General features: G+C 40.9%; 1 protein-coding gene across 1 annotated transcript in view; it reads right to left on the bottom strand.

Moving 5' to 3' along the window:
- Nucleotides 1-20,398, bottom strand: part of TARBP2 (TARBP2 subunit of RISC loading complex) — a 79,217-nt gene that overhangs the window by 58,401 nt on the left and 418 nt on the right. The window contains exons 2-7 of the mRNA XM_069230977.1: nucleotides 16,977-17,146; nucleotides 9,458-9,560; nucleotides 3,597-3,680; nucleotides 2,774-2,846; nucleotides 2,338-2,455; nucleotides 1,886-2,013 (exon numbers count right to left, since the gene is read on the bottom strand). Coding sequence (XP_069087078.1) covers nucleotides 1,886-2,013; nucleotides 2,338-2,455; nucleotides 2,774-2,846; nucleotides 3,597-3,680; nucleotides 9,458-9,560; nucleotides 16,977-17,146 — 676 coding nt within the window. The remainder of the gene's footprint in view (nucleotides 1-1,885; nucleotides 2,014-2,337; nucleotides 2,456-2,773; nucleotides 2,847-3,596; nucleotides 3,681-9,457; nucleotides 9,561-16,976; nucleotides 17,147-20,398) is intronic.

Below are 20,398 nucleotides of genomic sequence, written 5' to 3'. Positions count from 1 at the left end.
TCCACTGAATGACTGAGTCTTTTGGCCAATACCAGTACCAGGTCTGCAAATCTACATTCAGTTTTATTCTTTGTCTAATGAAAAAGCTCTAGCAGGCACATTCTCTGGATTAATTATTCTGTCCATTAGGTGTCCAGTTCATCTCTGTGACCTCAGCCCAGAACTGAGCCGTACAGTTCCAGAGGAAAGTCAGGAAGTCTGCTTGTCAGAGTAACATCTGGCGCATTTAACAAGGGACTAAGGAAGGATCCTCTGGAGCCTACAAGGTGTCCTAAAGTATGGTACAGTGAATCAACTTAGATTGGGCACTTCTGTTCACCGCATTCAGGTAACACTGAACCCACCTCCATTCTGCATGTCAGACTCTTGTCCATATTTTCAGACCCTATGTCTTACAGTGTTTGAGGAGAAGCTCCATTAATGGTCGCTAGAGCTAAATAAATCAGGGTCACTGCTTTCCTGCCCCTATCCAGGTCATGCATGGCTTGTAATACAGAAGGTGTCTTATGTCCTTCTGTAATGCAGACCCAGATAAGTTAAACAGTACTGGTTACAGCAAAATATTTACTAACTGACCCGCTAATACAGGAGGAGGCTCTTGCAGAGTTTGAAATGGGCAAGAGGTGTCCCCTTCATATAGATCCTCCACAGTAACAACCCTCCCTCTTTCCAAGCAGTCATGTCTAATAACTAACTTCTTCTACAATGTCTGGTATATTTGCCACCTCTGCGGCCTTCCCCCGAAGGATCCTGTGCAAGCCTTGGTATCTCTGCCGCCTCACACGGAAGTGTCGGCAGCACCACAGCTTTGCTGGTGTCTAACATGTATCATCGCTCCAGGTAACCTGTGTCTTCCAATGACCTGACCACCAACTGTTTTGACAAGGTAGTAGAGCTCATTATTAGGCATGGTTAGTCCTCTCTCTGCACAGCTGAAGACACAATCTGTGCCTTCCGTGGGCTAATACAACATTTGTCAGAGTAGTGTATTTTATTAAACCATCATCGGGTCAAATACACTGGGATGGTACTGAAGAAGTAAAGAAAACAGGGCAGCACTACCATTTTTATTACAGCAATTCAGACTATCATGAGGAGGGGCAGCTTCTTCCAAAAGGATGCAAATGTCTCGGATTTTGAGTGTATCTCTACTATATTTCCTATTATACTTGTCTGTGTGGTAAATCTGTCTGTCGAGGCATCTGAAATGTAAGGGCCTTGGTGGAGATTTCAGTGGAGACAGACATGACTTATTGGTGTTCCCTTGTAGCCCTTGCAGCCCATATACCGCCCCAAAGTGATTCAAGTGTTCCAGCACTGCTCTCACTTCGGCATTCTTTAAATATACATTGTTCACATACAGAGAACCATAATATGGGCCTGATTTAGAGCTTGGTGGATGGGATTACTCTGTCACAAGCATGACGGATATCATGTTCGACGTATTATGATTCCATTATTTCCTTTGGAAATCATAATACAGAGGATGGGATACCCTTAACGTTTGTGACAGAATAACTCATCTGCCAAACTTTAAATCAGGCTCATATGTATAGGGACCTACTGTACTTCTGCTGCCCAAGCTGAGCTTCCTATGGAGGCAAGAGGGATCCATAACCAGAAGAGCAACTATGCACGATGTTTGCTTTCCCGCTCGCTCCTCACTCTCGCACCATCTACCCAGACTATTCTGTACCCATGCGGAGAAGAGTGTATATGCAGATATAGTTAACTCCCTTTCAGCGCATCAAATTTGTCCTTTTATTACTTTCCATACTTACAAGGTCACCTAGTGATTTTGGCAATAGACCTAATCATTCTATGCAGCCTAAGAAATTCTGCAGTTTGGACTGTAACCAGTTGTAATGGTTTCTTCATTACGTACCATAGAAAACTGGTCCTCCTCTGTCTCTGGCTCTCCACCATCCCGCTGCCCAGTGGGCACATTATGGATCCGTACTAGCATTTTGGCTGCTGCATTCCGCTTTGCTAGTTTCTTGGACGTGCCACTTCCTGCACGGACAGAAAACAAGGGTTAGCAATGGGCATGGGTGGCTTGATAGCCAAGCTAAGGGGAAAAAAAATGTAGGGCAGTTGGAATTCACAGTCTATATTGGATGTCTTCCCCATAGGTTGTTACACACTCGGTCAGGGTCAAAAAGAGAGAACCTAGAAGTCCAAACATGCTTCCTTGATATGTGACAATCCTTGTAGAGGTTTGATAGGGGAGAAAGAGTTGAAAGTAAAAAAGCAGCACACTTAGAATAAATTATTGTTGGTGAATGAATAAAAGGTACTTGCGTAGAACCACTCAACCTCAAACCAAAAATGACATACCAATCTCGACAAAGCGCTCCACCCTGCAGGTCATTGTGAATTCTTTCCGGTGTGCAGGGCCAGACTCCTGTGTAACTGTGTATTCTGGAAGTCGCCATCCCTTCTGCACCACCAGTTCCTGGAGAGGAGAAGAGGTAGACATAGGGAAAGTGTTCACCTGCAAGCAGTTCCTTGAGTTAACTATGCTCAGACTCCCACCTTTAACTGCAGCCCCCTCAAATAGTCTCTAATTCTGCTGGAAGCAGAGACTTACAAGCTAGTCTTGACAAGGCTGCAAGGTTATCAATGGGACCTCTCTTGGGTTATGAATTCAGAGTTAAAATATGGTTTCCAAAGAGTAATTTAGTGGTTAAGCTCGAGCTGTGGGGTAAAGGTTCAGTGGTAATTTCTCTAACATGCACTTCTAACCACCTTTTGAACACCTGCTCTCACACACCTGTAAGGCACCAACGGGGTTACACTCGGAGTGCTGTGCAGTGGGTAGAGGTTTCATTTCCGCAGAAGGATTTCTGGAAAGACACAAAAAGAAAAAACACACAAGTGCTGATGCTACAAAAGCAATCGCTGTGGGCACTGCTCTAACTGGGATCAATGTAACTGAGCAGAGGCAAACAGGGAACTGAGCAGGACTAAAGTGGGAGCACTACATTATCTTGAACAGTCAAGAGTGTGTAACTCAGAGAGGGGAAGCTTATTCCCCAACTAGGAGGCTTCAAAAGGTAGGGAAAGGTAATACTACTTTCATTGGGACAAATGCAAAAGAAGGCGCTGCTCTGCCCTATGCAGACAAGTGAGGGTGGGAAATCTTTGACTGAGACTAGTACCAAAGACAGACACTCCTTTTGTGAGCACCAGTACTCTGGAAGGCAGGCTGAGCATCATCGTAACTGGAATTTCTGGAAAACTGCAGTCAATGTAACAGACTGGTGAAGAGGTGCACTCCTCTAGTGAAAGGTTCAATAGGAGAGTAGACTGACAGGGCACAAATTCGTTATCAGGATTTAGAAGGGAAGAGATTTAAGGTCATGCATGGTCAGACTCTTCCATTAAAGTGTGATTATCACCTTCCAAGAACGGAGGGATGGATGGAGAAAAGCAGCAGCCAGAGAAAAAAAGTCCACTAATGTAGCAATGAAAAGTGCTAACAGTAAGACGAGACTCGAATCCCCAGATTTATAAGTGAACATAGACTCCATAGACCACCCTCGGGAAAGGGACAGGGAAAGAATAGAAACTTTGGCACGACTCTGAAATCTTACCTGGTGGGTGGTGCGCCAGAGGGCTTGGGGGCTGGTTCTGGAGCAGAAGTGACCTGGGGTAAAGGTTCCTCTTTGACAGAAGAGCTAAAGCATGGAAAAACAAGAGCATCTTATACCCTTCCTGGCAAGATTTGCACAGTCTTTTTTATTTGTAATCGCTGCCATAGCCAGCATTATGAAATCGCTTCCAATGCCATAAAATATGGGAGCTGTTCTTATACATCTCTGAGGTCTTCACTGATAGTCTACCATTCATTTGAGTAGCTCTGTCAATATGCAACATCTCAGCACATTGTTATACTAAATAAGTATTTAAAAAATTGTCTTAGCTAAAATACTATCATTCTATGTTAGACCTACCTGCAGACTATAATGACGGAATTTAATTTACATTATAGTTTAAAATAGCATTTCCAACTTAAACAAACTAAGTGAAAAACAAGGTGAGTGACATCCTTTTATTGCAGTCCTTTAAAGACAAAGTTAAAAACTAAAAACAGAAAGGAAATAGAGCCATTTAGGCAACAGCTTGCTAGAGTTAAAATTTCACCTTGAACATGGACGGGAGCCAGCAAACCCTTTGATAGTTAGCTCATCATTAGTCTTTAGTGTAGGCCTTGCTATTGATTAAACAACATTATTCAATGACATCACACAACAAATTATATTTAAAATTAAAAAGAAAAAAACTTGAGTAAAATTTCTCAATACAGCAACAAATTAAAGTATGCATTACTAAAGCCGCAATAAAAATCACATTTCGGCTGCAATATTAACGCAGTCCTTTTCGCCTTCAGTCACGCTCAAGCATACATCCATACAGATTATGCGTCAAATACGGTTTCATTATGTTCTTCCAAATACAAATGCTTCAATTTTTAAGACAAACTCCACACAGTTTGAACTTAAGGACAAAACAGGAAGAAATGGATTCACGTCTCATGGGTTGTCATTACACCTATACAGTGGAAACGTCAGTCATTCTTCCAGGTAATACTTTTCTTATTTAATGGAAAGGTTTCAAGTCTAAACAATAAAATACAGTGTCTTTTGTGCTTAGAAGTACATGTTTTCTTGGGCTCCCAGTGCCATTAATAAACCTCTACTGTTGAACAGTAAAGGCTGGTCAACTGTAAAGAAATCAACAACACTGAAAGACTATCATTCAAGGAGACATGGTCCTGTGAGCACTAGCTTCTACAATTATCCTAAACATATCTAAGATTCAGATCACATAAAGCTATTTAATGTCTACAGCCTACTAAATGATGCTCCTGGAATACTCAAGATCGGAATGGTCCAAAGCTGCATCCAAAAGAAGAAAAACTTTATTATTATTGTTTTTCTTATAAATGATCCAGCTCAATCTTCAGGGCATTCAAAAGAGAGCTGGACTTCAGGTATAGTAGTGTTTGCAGTGGCTTCATCCAACATGCCCCTCATCTCTGCCCTCTAATTTACTACAAAGGCTGCTTTGGCACTATAAGCCTCTAGTAGAAAGGATACATTCCCAAACCTATTAAAAAACGTAAACATTGATCACGTTGATACCTACAGGACTGATGTACCCATCATGCCCAGGCTAATACAAGTTAGTCAAAGCTTTGAATAATCTGAATATAAAACGGTAAAGGTATTTGAAGTTTTATACAATCTTGAGAGTCACCAATAGGGAACTTCCCTTCCTGGGGCATAAGATCTATAGGTGATCATGACCTTGCTTGCACTGATTGTCAACCCATTTTGTTGGCAATAATCACAGGAGGCCGCCTGCAGATGATGCAGGCCATTCTCAGTGTAAACAAGGATGATTGTATCACAGGCACACTGGTGTGGGCAGGTAATTCACCAGTGGGTCATCTGCTACAATTCTAGCCGTTTTAGTGGCTAAGCTGTTTAAAAATGAATTGTTTTGCATCATGATCACATTCCTGACAGGCCAGATGTTAATTGGCAAAGCATTTGTAAGCTCTTCCTTTGGGTCACAACAAATTGAGCACAGTTATCAGTGTGCATGTAATGAATCCTTCCACTAACAGTGGATTATCTAGGCTTATTTCTAGTAGCGAGGACCACTGAAAATGTAAGTCAACTGAAAATCATTATACAGTCAATTAACCTTTCATAAAGAGGAGCCCCTTCTCAGCAGTAAATATTTTTGACAAAAAAAAGACAACCCATAAGCCTTATCCACTTACATACTAAAGCCAGCTTCTGCAGGACAAATATTAGAATTAGAACCAAGCCACAGCTGCCCTCATGACAAGCCCACTTTGAAGAATATTTTTGCTCTGTAGTCAATCATCAATATGGGGGTGTAGTTGCTCTGATGTTGTTGGTTGTCCTTCATACATACTGTCAACATTATAGCATCTGCCAAGTAGAGTGGGTGTTTCCCTTACTCAGAAGGCTCTTTAAAATAACAACTAGAAATGGGACCCACAGTTTAGGGTCTGATTTACATAAATCACCTCTGATTCAGTAAGGCCATATTAGAATTCTGTTGAACCAAGGAGTTAGCCTTTTTTTCAGTAATACTACTACTAGATGCAACATAGATGAAAAAGATGTAAAACTTAGTGAAGTGAGCAAAACAGAATAATTTGTCATGCCCCCTTGCAATCAAAGACCACAAAAGTATGCAATTGGCAAGACTTTTCTTCTTTAAGGTCCTCCCATGATCTACTGGTGACATCTTTTGAAGGATAACACCTTTTTACGGGGATTTGATGTTAAAGATTTCTCCTCTAGCATTAAAATGATGTTACATTATAGGACTCAAGCATAGCAGTGGGAGGGGTGGCGACTAGGTTTCAATCATTAAAAAAATTAATCTTAGAGGGGGCTTTTTCTACTACTGGTTAAGAAAATGTCTACAGTGCAAGTAGTAGATCAAGATTACAATATGGTGTGAAAGGACCAATATTTCAGCTACTTCCGGGACCCCAGAGTCACCAGAATATAATCAATTGCACTTCTAGCCCTTGAATTACAAAGGTGGTTTTCCAGAGTGTATAATAAGGCATCTAGCATTACAGGTTGTCAGCCCTCCGAACAATCACAATTCGATCGAAAGAGATTCTACTATTATGGATTTACCATTTACTGTAGTTCTGTGTTAGGTTCTATATTGATCTTTCCCAAACAAAAAAAGTTAGCTGTCATCACATCCATCTTAAATCAATACAGACAGCATTTTGGTTATCTAAAAATGTAAACCATGAGGGGCAATATTTATATAAAATCAGGTGAACCTTTTAATTAAACGCGAATATTGTACATATTCATTAGTCGGGTGACCATACTTCTAAAATCTGCTACAATATGAGAAAAAATATCTGGGTCTCACAAACTGACCATAGCACTTGGTAATTTTAAATAATCTATCCAGAATAACCACACCTGCAACCGCCAATCTGCACATACCCCCCCCCCCCCCACCTGTCTCCTTTTTTGTTGTTGTTTTAATTGTATTTATCATTTTTGAAACATAACAAAGAACAAGCACAAAGCAATGCCGTTCAAGCAGAAAAATTGTACCAATGTGAACATAGGACCATCATTATAAATCATAAATCGTGTTTCTGCTGACAATCAAAGCATGGTCCGGCATCGGTCAGTAAAATGTCAATTAGAAACGAGGCAGAAATAATGACAATGAAAGAGTGGATTCAGCATGAGCTTGCGTCGTTAGTGGTCTGAGAGGATGGTGGAGAATTGCCAAGTGTATTCAAAAAGTCCCACAGTGGCTGTCAAATATCAATAGGTCTTGAAGACACAGGCTGTAGTGAGGCGTAAAGATCGCTACTGGTGTCACAATATGTGAGGCTAGTCAGCCAGGAAGTAATGCTTGGCGCATTTTTTTGAGCCCCATAGAAGCGCTATTTCCCGTTTAGCCAGCAAGAGCAAAATTGCAGTAAGGCGCCTAATGGACTTTGGAAAATCGCCAGTGTAGCCGAAAAGGTCTAAAAGTGGGTTGGGACAGAGAGGCCAATCCACAATGACCGATAATTAATCATAAAGCGACTATTATTGGGACAAGTCCAAGTCATGTGTGAAAAGTCTGCAGTCTGTGCATAGCATTTGCAGCAGGTGGGCGGGTGATATAGGCCCTCCTTAGGAAATTAAAGTGGACTAGCTTGTGGCGATGGTTAAGTGAGACGAACTGGCTCTGGGCAGAGCATGCCTCCAAGACTTTTGGGAGAGTGGGCGCCACAGATCTCTTTCCCAGGACTCCCTGAGCAGAGCATCTGGAACAGGAAGAGCCTTAATACACACTTGAGTTTGGATACCAATCGAGCCCCAGAGTCCACCGTAGCGACCAGGGTAAGTGGTGCAAATTCAGCAGGAACCAACGGATTTGTGGGGTAGCGTGCACGCAAAGTGCATTGTAGACAACAGAGTACAAAGTACTGCAATTGTGTGGCGTCTGTGAAACTGGTATCTGTAGTGCGTGGATATATTTGATCGCCCGGGGAAAACGTCCCCAAGGGTATGAAGTTGAAAAGTATGTAATGTTCGCTAAACCAGCGCCTCCTGTGTAATGGGTATAGAAGGATTATTAATCAATGTCAGTGCTGGGGAATACAGTGTGTCGCAGTGAAGTAGGCATGCAAGTTTACGCTAAGCCCAATTAGTTGTAGAAAGAGTTTGAATATCTCTGCAAAGTAGTGGAACACCCCAGGGCAGGAGGGCGCTCAGCAGAACAGGAGCAGACAGGTCCCATCCTGGGATGGAGTATGGAAAGCGAGCATCAGGATGATACCAGTGATACGTTTACTGACATTTTGCCACCAGGTAGTAAAGTAGGAAGTGGGGGACCCCAAAACCACCCGCTCATAGGAGAGAATGAGGACCTCCCATCGAATGCGGGGATGTCTATCTGCCCACACCAGTCGAATGATCAAGCCACAGAGTGTTGCAAAGAAGGAATTAGTAAGCAGGAAGGGAATATTCAATAGGAGATATTAAAATGGTGGTTCTCCCACAATTCTTGTAAGTGATTTCCAGCCTGCCATAGAAAGCGGCAGTTTCACACATCTGTCCACCTGGGTGGTGAGTCTCTCCACCGCAAGCCCATAATTTAAACGTATCACCTGTTCCTTATCTCTATGAATATGAATACCGAAGTATTTTGCAGAGTCAGAGCACCAGCGCAAAGGGAACTCTGTCGCAGGTGGAAAGGTAATGTCAGCCAGCGGAAAAATCTCTGATTTATTCCAATTAATATGCAGCCTGGAGAATTCACGCCCTATCTCCTTTTTAAGCTGCAATAACAAAATATGCTAAACCAATTCCTAATATGAGACAGCTTAAATTTCTTGCAAACACCAAAGTTTGAAAGAGCACAAAATGCATACAGTTGATGTAGTGCTTGTAAATGGAATCTTAGAAACTTGAGTATCAATGGATTACTATCCTCCTGCTCGCGAGAGGACCTTGTGTATGACTTCAAGGACACTCTAGCAAGCAGTTACCTTTATTAAAAAAAAAAAAATTAAATAAACAAAAGCTTTATTTAAAAGGCAGTGCTCTGAGATCCTGCAAATGGATGGAATTATGACTTGAATGAGATTCCCACATTTGGCTACTATAATTACAGTATAATAGATTTTCTCAGCCTTGCCCGGTACAATCTCAGCAAGAACTTCAGTGCCACTATTAAATGTCAAAGGGATCACTAGTCTCCTCTGTCCACTGCAACGCCCTCGGGTCTTGCTGCCTCTAGCAGAGACCTATGGGGTATCTTGTGGAACACCAGGTGCTATTTTAATTCCTTCTACCCCTCGGCTCCCTGGCTCCCTCCCAGGACACTCAGGATCTACTTGGTTTTGCTTTTCATGTTCTTCCCAATCCCTCACCTGTTTTCCTCTTTTAACGCCTCCAGCATGCTGGCCCCTCTCAGCTGTTTCAAAGCAACCTCTGCTGCCCTGTGTTTTGCAGCTTTCTTGCTGGGGCCCTGACCTGAAAAAAAAGCATATAATGTAAATAGTTGCCCTTTCTTTCTACAAAAGAGACAGCAGAGACATTATGGTACCAACCTTTCTACAGAACAGGCAAGCATAATATACTATGGATTAGAAGTTAATCTGCATAACAATGACACACTTGACAAATACAAATCTCCAACCATCCTACAGAATAAATAGTACTCAGACTTAATATAGGCAGACCCTCTCTCCCAGAGGTCACTTGGTCTAAAATTTGCAGAGGCCTCAAAATACAAACTTATCCTCTTCCTTCTTGAATCACAACTATTCTTGAAAAAACAATTATTCAGGATCTCTAGAAAACGAGTGGAGCTCAAGGTAAAGCAAACCACTGCTGGAAATGTAAAACGGCTAAGGGCTGTATTGAACATTTGTTCTTTAGTTGTAGTCTTGTTAAACATTTCTGGGACAGATTACACCTGCCTTAATAGCATCTACAAACCCCAGGCAGTATTGGATTTCACAATCATTATTTTAGGTCCATTTGCAGCATCATCACCTATGTTTCTTAACACAGATGAAGGACATTTGACTTGCTACTGTGACCAAACTCATCCTGAGTGAATGGAAATCTGCTAACAATTTATCCTCCCACATGGTTGGCATGGGTGAACTTCATACGTTAGTCCCACACTGCCTTCAGGAACTATCTAGAGATTCCTGAGTACTTCCATAACATGTGGAACCTTCTTGATGCTTTCACATGCAACATGAATGCTTAGTAGTGAAAGAAAATTAATTGGACTAATAGGTCCCTTATTTTATCTCGACACCTGTTCCTTCTCTCCTCTTTCTCGCCCACTTCCTAGCTCCAGCTTTTTCTCCTATAAAATACTTGCACAACATTGTCACACTTTACACTGTCATATGATCCCTGCATCAGATTTGTCTTAAATACAGATACGTAACCTAGCTACATCTTTCCCATTTATATCCGTGTCCACAGTTCTGGTAATATCACAGCTATGACAAAATAGTGCTTGACTCAAGGTATGTACAATGCACAATCCAGAAGATTTGGGCTGTAAACATATGTCATGCTATTATACCCACCTCTCATCAGCTCTACGCTTACAGTTATTTAGCCATGTTGTGAGGTTTAAACAGGAATATATGTGTATTCCAACCAATTATGCCGTACCTGCTTCCATTTCACACATCTTGAACCTGTTTCTGCCTCATTTCTGTATAACTTTAAATGTTTTAAAATTTAAAAAACGTAATACATACATTTTCAGTCCCTCTTTTGTCCAGTAACATTCCATTCCTTCTGATTCAATTTTTTACACAGTTAAAAAAAAAAGTGATTCCTGTGACCCTTATTTTCTCTGCATCCTGCTGATAGCCACTTTCCAGTCTGAAGCAGAATAAAGATTGGTGCAATAAAAAGCACTGACAAAACCAATTTTTGGCTTGGCGTATATTGCGGAAAGGGTATGCCCGTAGAACACACAGATCTTTTTTTAAGAAAGTAACCGTTAATAAAGGGTGGTGTTAAAGTATATGTATGTAGCACAGAAGCCATGTTAATATTTGTGCCAAGACATACTTTATAATTATTGCTTAATCATTGGTTTCCAAAAATATTTTGTACCAATAAGTTACCTCAATGGTTAAGCGCTCACTGTAGATTGCAAGTTATAATCCCAATAAGTAGAACTCAGCTTTTATTCCTTCCGAGGTCAATAAAACAAGGGCCAATTTTGATGTGGGAGTAGTACATAAAAATGTGCGAAGTACATCACTTTGGCGACAGTGGAATTTAAATAACAAATTCATATGGACAAAATAGGTCGGTATGCTAGTCCCAACCCACTCCCAGCGCCTTTGAAGCCTTTGTTTCAAAGAGAAAAATCACATCAAATTAAATTATAACAGCTACAACAGTATAACTAGGTGATCAGAATTATTTAAAAAAATACTAGTCTCAGAAAAGGAGACTGAAAATAATCCCAAGGGAGATCTTTAAAATTACAGAATTTTTGAATAATTGATCAGCCATGGCCAGTAAAATTGATCTGTCCCAAAAACTGACATACAATTTAGCGTATTTCTTCACTAAAACAAGTACAGTAGATAAGAGGAAAGCTTGCGGAGAAAGAAGGAAAAGAGCCCCTACAGATTCCTTTGGGTATCTGTGAATAGTAGGTTGTCAAAGTTTAACCCTCTACCATTGGAAGAATGTGAAAGGCTTAAGCCATCCAGTAAACTTCGGGATCTCCAGTTCAACACATGAAAGGTATTAAACATGCAGTAGTTCCCTAAATCATTGGTATTGCTAAAGATTGACTGACCTTGGACACCGTTTCATACAGCTTTGAAACAGCTATCATATTTTGTCTATTAAAGAAACTTTTTCTCATTCCACCAGAGCTTTCAAACTTCTGATCCATCTCTTTGCTGTCATGCCAGGCAAAACGTTTAGAGAAGGTGGTGCAGTATCAATTGCAGAACTTTATCAAGATACAAAATTTGATCGAAGATGCAAAAGCTGTGTTCAGACCAGGTATCAGCACTGAATCATCTGTTACCTCTGTAACTGATTATCTTTGTATAACACTGGATGCCAGTGTTTAAGGTCTCTTTTCTTAGCTGCTTTTATTGACCACCAACTACTGATCCAACATCTCTAACTTTGTGACAGATGAAGCGGGTGTGCTAGTTGACATCCTTTCTTCAGGACAGAACTCCGCTTGTGCAGACTATTTCTTTTGTCTCAGAACTCATGCCTTTTGATTGGGGTTTCTACAAGGATCTTAGCTATTCCTGCTACTTCTGAACGTCTAACTAAAGCTTCTAGCCATATTACACAAGGTCTACCAGGAATTGATATATATGTATGTAAAGAATACCAAACTAGTATTCAATCTGCGGAAAGACGTCATAACTGATCGTGACTTACCAATATTATCACAATTCATTTGGCTCTGAAAGTAAAATTGTCTTAAAACGTGATTTTTCAAAATCTGAGATTTTGTGAAGAGTAATGTCAGGGATTTGTCTTTTTTATCTTTATTGCGGATTAATTCAAATTAACACAAATAGACAACAATGGGTGCTTCAGAAGCTCATTGATAATGCAAACATATGATAAGTCAACTTAAAAGGCAATGGGGACAAAGAAGTACTTCGACATGCATAACTAGAAAAAACAATCAATTGCATTGTCCACTAATTCAATGCACTAAGGTGCTAAAGTGCATTATGATGCGGCCATGGTTACTTATAAATTAAAAAGAACTTTATAAAATAAAATACATGTGAAGCTAAAAACGGAAGAACAAAAATCGTGCTGTGAAAAGGCCTATTATATAATTTGTAATTTATATTAAGGCCCACTTCCTGGCTAGTCAATAAACCTATGATATAAACATAAAATCTAAAAATGAGAAAACTGTTAGCATAGAACACCTATTTAGACAAAAGCAATAAAAAAAACAAATACCACAGTGATTGAACTCTATCGCAAAATAAAAGTGTGCAAATTAGCATTAAATGTCGCAGTAAGCTGACGCTGGACCTATAATACCCTCCAGTGGCCCGCCTTCGCCCAGGTGCAGGGTGCAATTAGTCTGTTCTGAGACCTGCACTTCAAATGATAGCCATGCAGTCTCAGTTAACATAATAAAAGCAGCCTTTTCACTATTTCTAAAAATGTTGTAGCTCTGCAGCGGAGCAGAATGTTATGCCCTTTTAAAAGGGCCAGAACTGCAGTCCAACGTGTTGATCTGGAGCGACCTTAAGGCGGGACGTATCAGCTGCTGTTGCATGTGGGAAATCTTCAGGACAGATATACAGGAATTGAAGTACACTTTACTCCAGAAGACAACATAGATGACAATTACGGTCCCCCCAGGTCTGTTTCCAGCTCGGGACTTGGTCCTTCGAGGGGAAGGCGCCCATAAAAAGTAAGAGAAGAGAATATTGAACAGGCGCCTCTATGTGGAAAACAAGATACGATTGCAAGCTCCAGGATGTATAAGCCTGGATAACAGTTCAGCAGTGCGTCCTTCCGGCCAGAAATGCTTTGTCTGATACCAAGGAGTGCATTTTAGAGGTCTTGTTGGTAATTTTTTTGAAAAAAGTGAACTCAATTTGAGAGCCACAAGCACTAGTCAACTTTAGGGTGGCTAGTGCTCCTTGAATAACCTGTGGTCATGAACTTTTTTGTTTGGGTATGGACTCCATCTCTGACCAAAACTGAGCAGCCAGTGCATCTGGAAATGCCGATCTAAGCTTCATGCAGAGTTTTAATATGGTTCCCAACCTGACGGGGGCTTGGTCAAAAAAGCCAAACTCCAGTCTCACCTGGGCTTGTGAAGTATGAGAAGGAAGACAAAAAATACATTTAAACAAAGATGATTGGAGCTGATTTAGAGAGGATGCATCTTGCTCTTTCAGTAACTCTGGTCCGTAAGTAAGGGACAGAAGGAATTTGGCCCGATGACCTGAAACAAATAATCCTGGGAGGTGCTTCTAAGCTTCTTCTGGAGTAGAACAAATGCAAAACTAAGTTTCTGGGCCATCGCTCTACTTTGGAGGAGATGGGCCTTGAAGGATAGTTTTGCATCTAGAGTCACTCCCAAATATTTTTAGGATTGCACCTGTTCCAGCTGATTTCTGAATACTTCCCACCTAAATTTATTGATAAGGGTACACAGGCTTGAATTAAAACGGGTTACCTTTTTTTTCTTATAATTCATTTCCAGGTCAAAAGATCCAATGTACACGACAAACTTCGTTATTAAGCTCTGCAGACCAATCAGGCTCCGACTTAAAAGTACTATGCCATCCACATATTCCAAGCCGTTAACTGAATCCCATCCTAACTTAGGTGGACGGCACGGAATGTCAGACAAAAAAAATAAGCTTGATCTGCTGCATAGATGTTAAATAAAAATGGTGCTGGGACGCAGCCTTGCTTGAGGCCGATAGACGTTGCAATCTTCCTGGTCAGCCTGACGCCTTTGCCAATTTTAACCTGCACCTAAGTATTAGAATGCAGATTCACCACAACGGGATTTGTCATTAGAGCTAACAGTTAATTATCTAGAATACGCCCTGTACATTTTTGGGTAAAATAACTGATGCTATTCTTGCCAGAGATCATCAAAGCTCAAGGGTGATGAAATCTTGTTTTTATTATTACAGTCTTCTACATTGGGTCTTTTGGTTTTGCTTGTATTCCTACACACAGTGACTGTAGATTATGCTTTTAATCAATCTTGCATTGATTTATGTAATTCAACTTGTATTGAACTTTCTTGAAGAAGCATCTGTCAGCTCCAAAATACACAGAATTGACTAGTGAGAAAAATCTTCAGTCTGAGAAAATGTGAAGGTGTTTCTGCTAACGTATCACACTGATCAAAAGCCCAAGCTCTGTTTATGCTACCCAATTAAAGAAATATATATATAAAAATAAATAACGAAGAACAGTTTTCTAGGCCCAAAGGGCCTCAGTTCTTACTAGCATCCTTTCAAATTTCTACCTGGAACCCATTTTAAATACTGGGAAGAAACTTAAAACTGGGATTGCCTTCATACAAATACAAATCAATTATTTTCTGTTACCATATGATGCGGCAAATGATTCAATGGCGCCAAGGGACTCCTTAGACTGGTAGTTTGTGCCTTAAAAATGGTCACAAAATGGAGCCAAATCAGTTTTTCGCAAATAGTCCTTTTGGTCACTGTTTCAATGAATATCAACACATAAACCATTTCAACCAAACACAACTTGTAGTTTCTGTCTAAACTCTACTGCTCTTCCTTGAATAACAAAGCATTCGTTAAAAAAAAAAAAAAAGTATGGGCTGAAAGGAACGCTGTGAAGTCACGTTCCTCTGCCCTTAACTAAAGGTCTTCCACACCAGTGGCCTCAATAAGTTTCTTTGGGGCTGGCACAAGTCTAAAAGATATTGTCATCAAACAAAGTTTGCTGTACATTGAAATGGGATCTTTGCCTTGTCAATTTGCAATCACAAATATGTGACTAGGTCTCTCACTGTGATCCTGGAGCCGAAAACTGTAAAAGTGAGTAGTTTAAACTGTAACAGTGAGGGGTTCAAAGTGGTGTCAGACGCTTTAAGATTAGGGGTTGGTGAGCCACTGAAAGCTTGGCCTAAAACCTAGCTATGGTTCAGTTTGAGGTCCTGTTTGAACCTGTAGTCAAACTTTCATGTGGCTTTTGCTTGCCATCCTCCCAATACACAGGCTGTAGTGTTGCGGGGAGAGCTGCTGACTTTGGAACTGGGGAACCAGGTTTGAGTCTTCGCGTCGGCTCAACATTCTATGATTTTGGGCAAATCACTTCTTCTCCCTGTGCCTATAAAAAAAAATCAATGTGACAGTGTCTAATGTAACTCATGCTCATGTAAAGTGCTTCAATACCTTTGGTCGAGCACAAAGAGGTAAAAACACAGTGTTAACATAAATAAGAAAGACAAATATATACCCAATTTAGTGGTTGTTTTGTACAAAGGGAAACCATAAAACGTGGATAAATCACACCTTTTCACTTTAATTGAGCGATGTTAGGCAAATAATTTATTTTACCAAAACTCCTTTTTCTTCATTATCCCGTAGGAAAGTACTTTCAAATATATGAGTTCAGAATACCAGCTGTACAAAAACATATTGTATTTGATTTATTACACAATAAAGCTGCTCTATAATAATCTGGGCATGGACAGGGTAGGTATACAGGACAATTGCCTTGCCTTCTTGATTATTAAATGGTTCATGTTAAAAAAATTATCATTCTTAAGTGCAACGCTATAATGTAATATATTAATGTCAAAACTTCCACATGTTAAAAAAAACACTTTTTTGAACACTGAAGAGGCTTTATCACTAATATATGTGATGATTATTGTAAAATGTACATAAACATTTTCAGGGTTTGGCTCGTGCATGGCCTCTAAGAGCCAAGCCAGACCTTTGTTGGCTCACCCACCTCTATTTAAAATGGAAAGTAAATGCACAGCATGCCACATGTTCCCTCGCTGCACATATAACGGTAGGTGCAGAACTCTGACAAGTTGCTACCTTTGCAGAAGGGCTTTCACGAGAGGCAGGATACACTTAATAATTAGCTAGCTTCAAGCAGTGGCACACTCTACTCAGGGCAGCTAGATATCTTTTAGCAGAGGTGCAGTAAACATAAAATGTTAGCTAACCATCTTCAGGTAAAGATATTCAACAGTGAGCAATCTTTCAGCAGAGGCACACTATGCATTCAGCGGTCTTTAAACACAGGCACATTTGTACACAAAAGTAGCCTGCTCTCGTCAAACGCATACACTCAGCAGTTAGCTATCATTAGTAGCAACACAGTTACACCAAGCCGTTCAATTTCCTTCAAAAGAGCAAGTACATTGATACAGACCTGTGCAGTTGATGTCGCCGACGGTGACTCGGAAGGTGAAATTAGGCTGATGGGCTTGCCCTTCTGCCTTGAGAAGATCATACACAGGGGTCTTCCCTAGGCGAGTTCCATATTCCTGCAGAAGACTGATAGGCGTCTTTCCGGGATTGGCAGCCAGCATTTGCTCTATACTGCAACCAGCACAGAAAGCATCAGTATAAAGCAAACAGCCATACTTTAAATGAAACTAATACTGTGTAGAGGTCACCTGACTCATGTTCACATACTATAGAAAATAAATCATATACAGTAAAAAGGCTAAGACACCTTTAGAGAACTGCTCACATGCATCCAGCTTCAATGCCTGAGCACCCATTCACAGTTCTAAAAACCTTGCTAAAAAATAACAGAATTTAGTAAAACACACTGACCCCTGCACTGAACTGATTGACTGAAGAGCTTCTAAGGTTTGTAGTTGCATTTTAACCCATCCAAGTGGTGGGGCGAGTTTCCATCAGGGCCCTCTAGCTGTTCCATAACCAATTCACTTTTCAAACAAAGAACACCACAGACCTTCCTTGGTGTGAGAACGGCAGTAGTTTATTACATTCTTTTATGTGCTCGGACAGAGACTTTCACAAAAGCATTGTTCATTAATATGTACCAAGCATGCAGACATCTTGTACATTAAACGATTAGCATCATAACATGTTATGCGATAATCATAACTTACAGGTGTAAATCATCAGCATCATAACAGGCCATAAAACATCTTACAGTCATAAGTCATTCCTTGGTTGGTCATAAATCACTTTTGTCCATCCCTATAACTCATCTTATGACAACACTTTTCTAGGCCCCACTTAGTACTTAGCACTGCAGCTTAGAGGCTTACCTTGCTACAGATGTCTGGTGTTCGCAGCCCTGTGACCGTGCCTGGGCTGCATGTGTCATGTCTGCCCTGTGCTAACCATCTCTTGGCCCTTTGTTTCTCCAGTATTGGATCTTTCATAGATTCACATGCTTGAATCTATGAAAGATACCAATGCTGGAGAACTGCAGTTACAGGTAAGTAACTTATTTTCTTTCCCCTCCAGTAACCCTGCCATTTGGCTTCCCAAGGAGCCTGTTCGGCATTTCCTTTTTCTGGCCTCCTGTGTTGTCATTTGCATTTATTGTAGCTGTCCTGCCATGCTGCCGGCAGTTCAACGACATTCGTCAGCTCCCCCTTCTACAGTGACAATATTCTCTGCTCCTAAGAAAATTCTAACAACCCAATATCCTCTACGATGTTTAGAAGGAACATATCTACCCCGACACTGCTTAGGTGAACGTAATAACCCGGCAACTTGAGGTTAATGAGGTCGTGCCTGACAAACTCTCAGCCCATGCCCCTGCAAAATGTCCTCAATGAGATGTTAAGCTTCATCCTGTATGAACTAGAACTGCCATCACATCTGAGCACGGAAGAGCATCGCTTGGCCTCTCTATTACTTACAAAGGCACATTTGTAATCTACTTTTTGTCATGAAACACACAGCTATTTTTTACCTAGCGATTGTTCAGTAAAAATGGGTCGGCCTCTGGGTCTGATCTCCTTTCCAAAATATAAAAACAACAGGAGAAAACCCCTAGATCCAGTTGAGACCTGGGTAGAAAATAACAACATGCAGCAATATCTAAATAGATATTACTATACTTATTAAAAAAGATTTAAAAAATTGAAATAAAGACGAAAGGATCCAAAACTATAGATGATTATATTATCAATCTTTACATAAGTAAAAGACAGCATTACAATCTTAGTATATTGTGCTAAATTGCAAAGGCTGAAAACATTGTGCTCGTGCAAAGGGGAAAAAGAACGGTGCATGTGAAACAAGAACAATATACACAGAGAAACGGAAAAATAAACAATTAAAAAAAGATATTAGACATGAAAGGAAGATAAATAATCTCAAATCATCATGTCATGAGCCATTGGTCATACAATCCGTGGAGTTAATATCGATGGCGATTCAACCCTAGTAATTTTAGGTCACCATCAGGAGCAGGATGCACTAAAGTAGACGATTGATGCAATTTCCATATATGCAGTATGTGATAAGTGTAGATCCTGTGGCAAGGGGAGAGCAAACAAGGCCTGGAGGAACAATCCTGGAAGTGTGCCAGCCGGTCATACTAGGAAGCAAGGGACCTAATTAAACAACTTAATCCGCTCCTCTTATTGGTTATAGTGGTAATCAACTTAAAATAGTGATATGGGCATAGTAATCCTCCAGAGTACGTCAACTGGTCGTATTAAAAAGGGGCCACCACAACCGCGGCAACTCCTGAGGTAAGGAAGCTCATGGAGTGCACGAAACCCATGTCGGAGTCGAGGGTGTTACGGTGCGGGGAAGCAAGACTTTCTCGGCGCCCGTCTGGGTGATCTCCTTCGGGCACATTAAATGTCACCCTTGAGACACACTGGCGCGAAATGACATTGACAAAATCTGACGTGTGCATGAAATATCCAGCACTGTTCTCCGTTTGTAAGTGATGGGCTTGCAATATTATCTGTGGACAGAATGGCTCTGCTCTTTTCAATTGTACATGGACTAGCGCTGCCCCCATCTCACTTGTGTCTAAAACTGCCTTACAAGATTCTGATTTGTAATAGAAAAGGTCTTTCCAAAGTTTCACTCCAGAATGGAATGTCACTGCATTGTTCACTGTTGGAACTTGGTGTCCTTCCCATGATTTCACCTGTGCATGAAAGGGCCTTACCACGATGTCAAGCCATTGAATAACCTTGCCCAGTCTTGATAACACATGTGGAGTGAAGCGCATTACCATAGTATCAGCTCATGAAATAATCGTGTTCAGCCCTGATTTCGCCTCTGAAAGAAGGGCCTGCCATGTTCTCGCTGTTCAGTGTAGGGTTGTATACCTGTTGCTCATGTCCATGGAATGCCATTCTAATGTTCTCAACGTAGGTGTAATGGTCGTGCAGTGGTCTCAGCACACGGCACAAGGAGTTGAATTGCCGGCTGTCCTCTATGCACAAAATATTACGGACCGTCACTGCTCTCATTAAATTGTGAGCGGCTGAATGGGATGACAATGTGCGAGACATGACAGGCCAGATTTTCATTTATAATTAACAGTTTTTTCCACAGGGAGGCCAGAGTAAATCACAGAACTGTCAGTGAATAAAGCTCTGAATTTTCTATGCGAGAATGTGCACTGCTAGTAACCCTCTATACAAGGAGGAAAAGTGTCTCACTCCTCCGGTGTGAGCAAGCAATTGCCGGAACCGAGTATCCAAGGAAACTACTGGCCGAATCGAATCCCACTATGTATGGAATGGTATCGCCCCTATTCCCCAAACGAGCAAGGTGGGCGCGGCTTTGGTATTGTGGTCCTACCGAGCCATGATGCCTAGCCTTCTGCCTTCTCTT

Source organism: Pleurodeles waltl, chromosome 4_2, assembly GCF_031143425.1.
Source record: "Pleurodeles waltl isolate 20211129_DDA chromosome 4_2, aPleWal1.hap1.20221129, whole genome shotgun sequence".
Taxonomy (NCBI): Eukaryota; Metazoa; Chordata; class Amphibia; order Caudata; family Salamandridae; genus Pleurodeles; species Pleurodeles waltl.
This window is presented reverse-complemented; position numbering and strand designations above follow the sequence as displayed.